This window comes from Ambystoma mexicanum, chromosome 12, assembly GCF_040938575.1.
Source record: "Ambystoma mexicanum isolate Mex_15411 chromosome 12, UKY_AmexF1_1, whole genome shotgun sequence".
Taxonomy (NCBI): Eukaryota; Metazoa; Chordata; class Amphibia; order Caudata; family Ambystomatidae; genus Ambystoma; species Ambystoma mexicanum.
Window position 1 is genome coordinate 206,284,061 of NC_090936.1, and position 12,201 is coordinate 206,296,261.

General features: G+C 44.3%; 1 protein-coding gene across 3 annotated transcripts in view; it reads right to left on the reverse strand.

The window, feature by feature from the left end:
• Positions 1 to 12,201, reverse strand: part of RMND1 (required for meiotic nuclear division 1 homolog) — a 647,398-nt gene that overhangs the window by 502,118 nt on the left and 133,079 nt on the right. For all 3 annotated transcript variants that reach the window (XM_069628317.1, XM_069628319.1, XM_069628318.1), the window contains one exon: positions 11,661 to 11,769. In XM_069628317.1, coding sequence (XP_069484418.1) covers positions 11,661 to 11,769 — 109 coding nt within the window. The remainder of the gene's footprint in view (positions 1 to 11,660; positions 11,770 to 12,201) is intronic.

Here is a 12,201-nt window from a genome sequence, read left to right on the forward strand (position 1 = left end):
TCCTAATATCCAAAAACATTGCATATAAGTGGACGTTCCCATTTGGCCGTAACTTTAACTGGGAAGAAAGGACCCAGAGAGTCATGTCAAGTGAGGAAGTCCTGGCAGTGATGAACTTGGAGGAAGAGGAGTCAAACCAACCACAAGCGCACAGGCCTAGCCAGCCAGGAGATACCACTAGACCCTGGGAATGGTCATGGCGCAGAGGCGGGGGGGGGAGAAGTATCCCTAAAGGGGCTGCAGCCCAAATAAAAGCAAATAGTCAAACAACCCTAATAGGCCCGTTGGGCCTCTGACCAGGGATTGGCCCCCAGGGCGGACCGGGGCAGCTCTAAAACAAAAGAGTGCATCGTGAAGTGAGGGGGGAGGGGGACAAATAGGCCCCGATGGGGGGGGGGACGGGGAGTAGGTCATGGAACCACGGAAGGGGCGTAGTTCACCCCTACATGGGAGGGTTCCAGGAGCGAAACGGGTCCAAAACCTCAGGATAGTATCTGGGGTAGTTCTTGGGAACTCTGGCCCTGCCCGGGAGGGGGGACAGAGTAGGGGGGAGGGAAATGTTGGGGGGGGGCAGTTGAATACTGGGTAAAGGTGGAAGGGAAGTTGGGCAGGGGTAGGGAGGGGGGTTGTTCAAGCTAGAGGGGGGTTGGGGAGGGGGGACCCAAACCTGCAATAAAGAACCAGTTGGGGCAAGGGGAGAAACAAACAGGGTTCATCCCAGTAAAGCAAGAGTACCTAACGGGAGATGGCAGTTAGAATTACCTCATATAACGTACGGGGACTAAACGCCCTGGCAAAACGCAGGAAAGTAGAGGGGCTGATTAGGCGTTCCCAAGCAGACATAATAATGCTCCAAGAGACACACAAAGAAGATGGACAGGTTGCTCATCAGACTCCAACAATTTGCACATACACATCAGGCAAATGCTCAGGGAAGAACAGCAGGTGTGTTTATAGGGTTTCATAGTCATCTGAACGTGCAGACAATCTCATCCCTAGAAGACAACGAGGGGAGGTATCTATTCCTGAAGGTGCGTCTGGGGGAAAGGAAGATGATCCTGGAGACTATACATGCACCCAACACCAACCAGATAATCTTTCTACAAGAAGTAATGCAAAAGCTGCAGAAATTTGCGGAGGGGGAGATTATTGTCACAGGGTACTTCAAACTGGAGTGGGACCCCTCCAGGGACGGATCCATAGGTAGGGACTAGAGGCGTATCCGTCCAACCAAGTGCTTGAGGGAGGCATTCGACGAGTTGGCCCTTAGGGACGTGTGGCAGGAGTTGAGGGGGGAGGAGAGCGGCTACACGTGCTTCTCCCAAGTGCATCAAACGTTTGTCAAGGATTGATCACCTCTGGGTCTCTGCCTCGATCCTCAGGGAGGTACAAGCGGTGCACCTAGGGGCAATCACAGTGTCTGACCATGCCCCCTTGAAGCTAGCAATTAAAAGGTGGGAGCCGCGGAAGGGACTGTGGGCCTAGACATTCCCAGGAGAGATACTGTTGGATGAAATAATTGTGGGCAAATTGGGAGATAGGATAGACACGTTTTTTGCCGATAAAGGACAGGGAGAAGTGTTTCCAGAGGGGGGTCCAGAAGGCATTCAAAGTGGTAAGTAGGGGAGAAATCATTGCAGTACAGGCTTTTAAAAGGAAGGAACTTCGGGAGTTACTCCGCAGCGGGCCAGCTGAGGGTCCTATGCGAGTGGTTTAGGAACGACAGGACCAAGATGGACCAGGCCGTAGCACAACTCCCCCCAAGGGGCATGCTCTGGTTAAATAAACAGGACAGACCCAAAAACATAAAGGCAGAGTCAGGTTCTCTCAGTGGTGTGTGATGTGTGGGATAAACAAATTAACCAGGAGAGGATCACCACAATCCCTTCCCCATTCACCCCAATGTATGGGAATCCATAGTTCTCTCTGGGTATGGCACAGGGATCTTTTGCGAAATGGAGATCAGAGGGCTGCACTAAAGTGGGGGATATGTATGACGGAGGAGAGATCAGCTCGTTTGTAGAGCGCAAACAAAGTTTGGGCCTGCAGGAGAAGGACAGATTGGAATACTACCAGCTAAGACATTGGCTTCAGCAACCGGATCTTAGACTAGCAGGGACTTAGGCCTTGCCACTGTTTGAAAAGTTCATTGTATCGCACTCAGGGGACAAACAGTTGAACTCTAACCTATATGGACTTTTACAGGGAGAGGACCCTACCAAGAGCTGGCCATATATGCAAAGATGGCAGACTACACTGGGGGAGGACGTACCGGATAGGCACTGGGAACTAATATGGGCACAAATCCCAAAACGAGATCAGGGACACAAGATGGTGCCTGGTTGTTACAGAAGCAGGAATGGGAGGGGAGGGAAGGTGTGGGTAGGGAAGGTGTGGGGTGGGTGGGTTCCTTTTACAGTTTGTAAAGTTTAAACTGTCAATAAAAACAATTTAAAAAGTCACAATATTTCCCAAAGGTCTCGGGGATAACCTTCCCCAAGCTTTCTTTGCCAAAGACTTTCAAGACGGCATAGGTTTGGCTTCTGACTATGCCTGACCACTTTGACAAATATTATTATTATATAATATTATATATAAAAATAGACCTTCACTGTCTCTAGTACTAGTTGCCTATATCATGGACTTCCATCCGTCGGGCTTGAGTTACTTATCTTTCACATCAGCCTCTCTCGGTCGGGCTCAGATCTTCAATACCTTTTACACAAGTCACAGTTTGGGTTCCCCTCAGTCTGGCTCAAATCTTTTCCACAGTTCACAGTTTGGGTTCCCCTCAGTCGGGCTCAAACCTTTTCCACAGTTCACTTTAAAGCTCCCTGTGATCGGGGTCAAGCTTTCTTACACAATTCACCAAATCCCCTTTTCCTCAGGATCTTGACTGTTACTTCAGATAATATTCTTTTCCATCTTTATACAGTTCAACAGTTCCAACAATTTAAATATGTTTCTACATACACTTTCGATTGTGCCGTAACCAACAGCAGGACTGCTCGGTTACTTTTAGGTCTTTAGTGGCAGTTGCCGTCTTACGCGCAACTTTGACTTGTTACAGTTACTTTCACGCAAGAACAACCAGGCCTTTGTTTTTCTCCTTGAACTCACCGGCTGTCTGTTTGCATGTCTGAATTCAAGGTTCCTTTCTTTACCAAACCTCCTCAATTCAATCATTCACCGGGAGAGAAGCAGGCTTCTTATCAAATCAAGTTCCTCCAGAAGGATGGTTTCCCACTCGGGTTTTCAGCTGCTCGTTGCAAGTGTGGCTCTCTTGCTTGACTTTCTTGAGACTTCTCCACAGCTTGTAAAGTCCTTTGGCTTTCTGCCCTCCAATCTTGCATTCCCAGCAGCTCCTGAAGTGCAGTCCATTCTAGCACAAAGTTTAACCAAAATAAAATGGGGCTGGACTTCAAGTCCCACAATGCAATGTTCTTATTTTGCTCCCATTTCGCCAGCTCCCTTAAACAGCATTCCAGCGGTTTTGGGAGTTGCAGGAGTTTAATGGGTGGTTTCTGGAGGTCAGGGCCTCCCCACCTACCCCTTAGAGGCCTGGCCTTTACTGCCCGGCACAGGGGGCTGAGCTCTGGCTTGGGCACTGCCATGTAAACCAAGCTGCCCCTGGTTTGGATCCCTGGAGTCAGAGCTCCATTGCAATACTGCAGCCTCCCCTGTACTCTCAAAACCAAGCTGCCCCTGGTTTGGATCCCTGGAGTCAGAGCTCCCTTGCAATACTGCAGCCTCCCCTGTACTCGAAGGATCAATAAGTTGGCAGTCCTCCTTGCTCCAGGGCTTCCCGGGTTCCTTCTGCTGCGGTTCTTCCCTCCTGGCCTCCTCCAGCATCTCCAGCTGGCTCAGAGTTTACCTGTGAGCTCCACCTTTTAAACTCAAGACATTAAAGAGGTGGTGGGGGTGGCTTCAAATCAATGTAAGCAACGCCCCACATGCTTGGACAAATGGTCCATCCAGGTTATAGAGCTGACCTATTACATAGTGTATTTGTAAGTAGGGGACACTGGCAGAACAGCCATGATTAAATACTATTTTCTAGAAGTGGTTGGGATTTTTTTTTTTATTAAATGTTCACAATTAAAGCTTTAATTTATCTTAAACATTTTAATTCTAATACTTGCTTTATAAAAAAAATAAAAAAATGTATTTGCAATGGCTGACAAATATTTATAATAAATGGTTATAACCATATGAAAAAGACATGCACTACTTTTTTAGGTCGAATAGCTTCAACAAAAGAGAATGGAGAGGAACAGCATTTGAAGATTACAAGTCATCAATTACTCACATTGGCACATTTTCAGAGACGCTGCCATGAAATCAGTTTTGAAAAAATTGAGTTAATGCAATACTCGAAAACATAAATGTTCTGGAAGAAAGATGTTTTTCTTTTCTTGACTAGAAAGAGTGAAGTAAAATGCATGGACAATGTGGCAAAGGATAGGCTAGTTTTTGTGTGGGTAGGAATCTGCATGTAGTTACGGACAGATCATAAGCCAATCTACATGCATTAAACAGATATTTTAAAATGACCTGATTAAATATCGGTGTTGATACTCAACCAAGTGGTTATCATTATGTTGACTTCAAAAGGACAAATGGCTATGTTGCAGAGATGTTAATATTTATATAACTTGCAAGTTACACATACACCAACTGTAAACCAGTACATTTTGTAAATGTAATTGGATACATTTTTAATAAGGATGTTTATTATATCATTCACTGCGAATGAAATTCACCATTAGACATGTATCGTGAGCACTGCAATTTTCCATCACATTTTACAATGTCTTTTTTTTGTTTTAATTTGATTTAGTTGCGCATGCAACTTATGTACATTTTTACATTTATCATTTCATAAAAATCTTCTAAAATCAACATCCATGATATACACTTTAAAAACAATTAAATAAAAAGATGACACAACAATATCCTATTTTCATTAATATATTCTTACACTTGTCTCTAATACAAGAGGAGAGAAATCAAGTCTCAATTGGTCATTTCATTATTTGGTGTAGTGGATGGCTGTCTACATTGTCTCTGTGGGCTATAAGCAATTTTTTCCAAAGCAGTCTAACTATAAAGCATCACGAAGCACAGTATTTATAACACTGAGGTATATGAACAATTCATTGACCCATAGTTGTACATCTATAAGGGGGTTTCAAGTGGATCGTCTAACTTTATTCGTACCAGATAGCCAATTGCTGAGAGGTTCAATGAAATGTGCTGTGCATGGCACATCATTTTCCATATTGTGTCTCCATCGAGCAGGATATACTCCAATATCTCGAGAAGTATTCTCCCCTGAGATTTGATAGGGCTCTACATTCAAGCATAATGTGCCTTAGAGTCTCACATTCTGTATCTTTTTAACGGAATCGACATGTACTGATATTCTTATTTTTTTTTTTTTAACTTGTCGATTTGTGAACAGCACAGAGGAGAACACCACAATGACAATACTTATTACCTCACAGAGCGTGTAAAACATAATGTCCCATCCCCCCACCCTCAAGGTACCACCGAAAGCACTGTTCCTGATTCTTATTCGGCCTGACCGGATGGCGAGGAGTCACCCATAGATTGGAGGGCTCTCGCGACCAGGTGTGGCTTAAAGGTCAGAGCCGGATAGGTCTGGTCATAGTCTTCAGCCTTCCCTTGCTGCTGTGACCTTTTCGGCTATCAGGATATCCCATAGTTTAATCCACCATAGGGTCATCAGGGGCCCTTCCACAGACTTTTAGGTGCGGGCCACCGTGATTTTGGCGGCCAACAAAAATTGGGATATCAGCATGGCCCTCCTCCCTGTTCTCGGGTAAGGGTCTGGGAGCGGGATCCCTAGGAGGACCTGCTCAGGCATTAGCAGAATAGCCCCTTGAGTGATGTCTTTTATGGTGGCAAGGCACTGGGTCCAGAACTCCCTTACCTTCGGGCAGGTCTGCCACATGTGGAAGTAAGATCCTGGATGGCCACAGATGCGCCAACAGTGAGGGTCCAGGGCCTGATGAAAATGATGGAGGCGCAGGGGGGGGGTGGGGTGGGAGGTAGTACCAGCGCAAGAGCAGTTTATGGGCGCATTCCCGGTTAGTGATACAGCGGGATGCTGTGCGCGTCCTAGTCCAGATGTCCACCCAAGTGTGGTCCTCTATGGCATGGCCCAGGTCTGCCTCCCATTGGGCCATACAGGAGGGCTTAACTTGAAAGGGGTCTTCTTGCAGTAGTTTATAGAGGGCCGAAATTCTCCCCCGGGCGGGCAGGTCATTCACTGTGAGCACTAGTGGGGTGAGGGGTCGTGCTGCTACAACTCGGTCTGGGGGCTGGAGCACCAGTGCCTTAGTTGGGCGTAGTTGAATCGGTCCGTTTCTGCTAGCCGGAAGGTAGCCTTACAATGTTCGAAGGTGAGGGGGGTGCTCCCTGTGAAGAGCTGCCCCAGCGTTTTGAGGCCTCCTGCGACCCAGTTCTTGAAGTTCGCTCGATGAGCTCTCGGGGAGAAGGCCGGGTTGAGAAAAATTGGGGAGTGTGTGCTCAAGTCTCCCGGGATCCCCCCATATCTGCGGGCCCACTCCCATGCCTTTACCGATTGCTTCGTGGCCGTCAGGACATCTGGCCAGCTCCGGCGTAAGGCGGTGGGGATGAACGGAAGGAAGCGGGGAGGGGAAGGCGGGATTGTTCGATCTCTACCCATCTTGGGCGACCTGCGGCCAGTCCACTTACTTGAAGGTTGGCCAGCTGTGCTGCTATGTGATATTTACGGAGGTCCGACACCCCCAACCCTCCCAATCTTGTGCTGGCCACCATCGTTCTCCGAGGATACTGCGCCTTCTTACCCTTCCAGATGAAGTCGATCATTTTCCTTTGGGCCTCTGCAGGGGGGTCAGGGGGATTAAGACAGGGAGGTAGGTGCAGGCATAAAGGAAGCAGGGGAGGAGGTTCATTTTGCAAGTCGTTATGCGGCCCAACAACGAGATATCCTGCGTCCGCCAGTGGGTAAAGTCTCTTTCCAATTCCTCGAAGAGTGGGGGAAAGTTGGCCCGGTAAACTTTTGTTGGATGCGTGGGGATCTGAACCCCCAAATATGATGTTCTTATTTTTTACATCCCACCCCGTTTCCCAAATTCTTGTAGGCAGTAAATCAAACTGAAATCTCATAATTTCTGACCGGTATTGTATGTCTGGATGTTTTTGTATGTATCTCGGGAGTTCATTTAGTTTTTTCATGGGAAAATATCCAGTTTTAAAACTTTTATATTTTTCACACTCCAACCTCGTTTTTATCCAGTTGTGTAGCCAATATTTTGTTTTTGCCCTTACTGGATTATTTGTTAGTAGTGTTTCACTAATGCCAGCTTCAGTCATATTTTCTCTGCAGCTGGTCCTTCATGTATTTATCATGTCTGTACTCTCAAAACAAAATATCTGTGCGATTATATTGATCACCGTTTTCATACTTTTCTTTTAATTTACATTTTTCATACAACAGTAACGAGTTCCAGTTAGCAACTGCTCGGAGAGATGTTAGACCCAGTTCACATCGCACGTTTGGCATTGGCAAACTTTTTGGGAATTTCAGGACGGTCTTCCAGTACAGACCCTCTAAATATGTCCAATTTGGTTGATGAATTGCCAATTTGCTTGAGGCTCCGTATGTAACAGTGGGAATTACCTTCTGCCTATAGTACACTATGAGTGGTTTACACAAGAATTTTCCATACTTTTGTTTTATTAACCTAGCTTGTGAACACATCACACGCATTTTTTGTTTAGTTTCTTCTTTATATGATAGATCGACCTTGCTGTCATTGATATTCATGCCCAAGTATTTGTTGTTTTTAACTACTTGCATTCTGGCTCCTTCAATGGCCCAGTGATTTGCCGGTTTATTCGTGGCAGCTTGGCTACATCCAACTATTAGTATGTTTGATTTAGCTGTATTCATCTGTAACTTGTTATCCTTTGCATGTTTTTCTAAGGCACAGAGTTCTATGCAAACCTAGCGCCGTTTGATCTATTATGATAAGATCATCGGCATATAGTAGCTATCTCACCACATTTTTACTGTTCTTCGGAGGAAAGGATCTGACTGTGTCAAAGTAATTATTGATGTTACTAATATAAAAATTGAACAGGGTTGATACCAACAGGCATCCTTGTTTTAATCATCCAACATTTGTCATGATTTATTTTGTTAGTAGACCCTATCTATTCAGATTTACTTTGATCGATGTCTCCGTATAAAACTGCTGAATTATGTTAAGTAAGTGTGGGGGGCATCTTGCTGCTTTTAATTTGCTCCATAGCATCGGTCAAGACACTGTGTTGAATGCTTGCTTATAGTGTATGAAGTCTATATACAAAGGAGTTTTTTTATTATGGCTTGGCATTTTAGCGCTTGTACTAGCAGAAGGTTGGGAGCTGTTCGAACACCAGAAATAAAGCCAGCTTGGTTTAACATCAAGCAGGTTGCGATCTTTGAACCATTTGTACAAAGCGGACAGGACAATCTTGGCATAGATTTTCCCTGGGGTAGAGGTCTGTAGTTTGTGGGGTTTAGTCTATCACCTTTTTTAAAAACTGGTATGATTATTGATTGCTTCCACGATATTGGTATAGACCCAGTCAGATGTATTTTTTTGAACATCACCTGCAGAATGAGAGCCAATATTTCTGGAAAGAGCATCATAGTAGCGTTGGAAATGCCATTGGGCCCCGGGCCTCTTGATGTACTTATTTTCTTTATTATATTCTGTATATCTATTAGGACAAACATTAATTTACCATCTGCTGGTTTATGCTTTGTAATTGACTCTTGTGCTAAGGGTTCTTTATAGAATAGCTTGGTAAAGTTATCAACCTAACCTTCTTCACCAATGGCGTTTAATATGTGTGATGTACTTTCTGTTCCTGCACCATCTTTTAGTAAGGACCAAATCTGAGCGCTCGATTTAGTTGCGATAATACGTTGCATACATTCATTCTCATTTTGTATTTTTTTACTTCGATGTTTTACAGCATTTTTATATTTGTTGTTATTATTGCACATTCCCTATGGTAGTCATTTGTGTTGCTACATATCATCTTTCGTATGTCTCTCCCTTTTTCAGCCTTTTTAGCTCTTATTACTGGGTTGTATGGACATGAGACTTTTATTTGAATAGTTATTTTCATTTGTTGTTGGTCTAAATTGTCAAAGAACGTTTATGTACTTGTTCTGTTTGCTCTGAATTAATTAGGTTGCTCAGGTTTACGTCCTGCGCCGATTCCATTAACAGACTTCTGGTTTTCTCTTTATTCAGTCCTGCAGTTGTTTGACTCTTGTTCGCTCTTCGGGCACTTTGGTAGCTTTTCCTTCATCTCTTGTTTTTTCTGCAAGTGTCTGCTCGGTTAAAGATTTAAAAAATGTCTGTTTCCCATTAAATTTGTTGCTATTTTCAGTGCCGGCTGTTTGTCTTTTTTTGTCTACCGCTGGTCTTTCTTTTGCCAGCATTTTGAGGATTAAATAGTTCATATACCTGGTCTTTCCCTTGTATGGTACTAGATTCCATTTCAACCAAACTCCCTTCAGTGTCACATCGGACACGGACGCCACTCCCCGATCCAAAGCATTCTCCACATTGCATGTGGACAGTGCCTCAGGAGAGGAGATTGCATCTCCAGGAGTGCTGCAAGGGTCGTTACATTGATGTCTGCATCAGACTGACCTATCCCAAGTCTCATTTTGGATGGTATCGAAGTGAAGTTGCGTTCACATACAGTTTTCAATGAGGACATTTCACTTTTTATCTCTATTACTCTCATGTTTAGTTGGTTTAGCTCTGAGAATACTTGGTGAAAGCTGATATGAATACTGGCCAAGGAGGCTGAATTCAGTTCATTTTTTTTCTCCAGTGTGCTCATATATTTTTGTTAGGCTAAAAATGACAGTGTTCATCACCGCTAGGGTAATTTCATATGCTGGTATTATTGGGTTTTTTTAATCCAAAAGAGGGCCTGGGGGTAGGTCTAACATAGGACATGTCGGAAGATACAGTTTAATTCAGCATTTGACTAATAGCTCTAGGAGCTAGATTATGTTAGTCTGATAGGTTTGTATCATTTATCACATTTACAGGCTGTTGGAACTCAATACCAGCATTCGTTTGAGTTTCCAGTACGAGGATATCTCGCCTTTGCCTGTATGGGGTCATGGAGGTGTTGCCCGCATTACATGTTTCACTGAGGTGTAGATGTTTCTTGCAATTTTTATTCTAATTCTACAGTGTCTAGAGCAACATTAGCATTCTCATTCTCTTCACCGTGTGCTGTCATATCTTCCCATTTTGTCATTTTATCGGTCTCATCGTTCTTACTTTTTCCCTCACACACACCATCATGCAGAATTGCTAACGTTGTATCATTTGTCACCACTTGCGAGTAAAGTCTAAGTACTTATTAGCCTCGGTAGCAAGGTGCATTTTTACTTTCGCATGGGGCAGGAGTATGCAGCCGCGTAGTTTGGGTGCGTGAAGAAGTCTGGCAGCATTGCGAATTATATGCCAATATCTGATCGCCCGTGATATGGGATGATGTCTTTGCCATGGGTTTAGTTAACGATCCATCTCCATCGGCATTATCGGGCAGTTGTCGGTCTTTTGTTTTGTTCGCAGTCCCGGAGTGGTTATTCCTCGCAGGGGACCACATTTGCCTTCAATCCGCTCCAGCTGGTTATGAGAGGGAGGACCCCTTTGTTCTGTGTTGCTTCATTTGTAGGGGTTGTGGAGCTGCCTCCGCTGATTGTGGGGAGGCAGGGACCGCATTTTGCAGTGACTTCGTGGCCCCCGCCGGCATGGCCGTTCTCAACGTGTACATAGATATCAATGTAGATGCGAGGCAACATTAAGCTCACAGATGTCGATGTGCAAGGAAAAGGGTGAGTTTGAATGTCTCCCTCACAGGCGCTTCTATAAGAATAAAAGGTGAATAGCACAATTAGTCACTTGTCTGACCTGCGAGGGCTGTCCTGCTGTCCCGCTGTACAGCTTAACTGTCAGCGTTACGCGCAGGAAGCGCGCAGGCAGGGGAGTTTATGGAGTTCTGGGTTGCGTGGGTGGAGCCTTTGCCTAGAAGAAAGTAAAATAACGTTTTTAGACACCTATATAGTCAATTGCACACTTAATGTCTGTCGGTCTGATAGGGTCCCCTTTTGTAGTATATGCTACCGAATGAGTCACGTTGCAAAGATCGAATTTCCAGAAGCATGACGAGGTCGTGGATCATCCGTAGATAAGCAGAGTGCACAGTTGAGCAGTCAGCACTCGCACTCAGCGCTCCCAGGAAGTGTTACAATGTTATAGAATCAAGACATGTTATGATGGCTTGGATGGCAATCAGAATGGAGGTCTTGCTTATAAGTTGATTGACCTACACTGTTCAAGTTCTTTTCCAAATACTGAAATAATGTAGCACCATCAGAAGAGGCCTTTTAAATACAAATAAAATAAAAAAAATAGCCTTGTTGTAAGAATGGCAAAGCTTGCCATTACTCATTTACCGAAACCACAGATGAAGCAAGGAGTATAGAAAAAAGTCAAACTGGAACTCAAAATGCAGATGTGAAAAAAAACGTATTCACAGATACAGCATTTAAAATGTACCTCTGGGTAATGCTTCAACTTCAAAATATCCATGGGATACAACATCATGACACAATGTTCCAAGATGATATTCGTCAGCTGTGGCGAAAGCTGTGCACTGCATTAAATCCTAGAACAAAAAAAAACACAAATCGGGCAAATCAAAATTTCAATTTGTGACGTATGAACCCTAATAAAATACAACATGTTTTCATTCTTCAGAAAGTTTACTTCATAGATCTGAAGCTCAGAGTAGTCTAAAATGTTAGAGGAAGAAATATTTTTACCCAAACGCCATCTCCCATTGCTTACATTTACAAATCTTTATTAAAAAGATGGAAACACTGTAGATGCTTTGGCCTGTGGCCACAACACAGTTTAAAAAAGGCTTGCAACTACGCTGCAGACTTGAATAAATATGTAGACATCAGAAGCCTTACAGCTTCAGTAATCCAGAAAGTCTCTGTCCTCAGGCCTTCCTTTTAGCCCACAATTGAATAATAGACCCGGCCCACGTGACCTCAGCAGCAATCACAAGCCCTCCTGTGCCCGACACATTTTT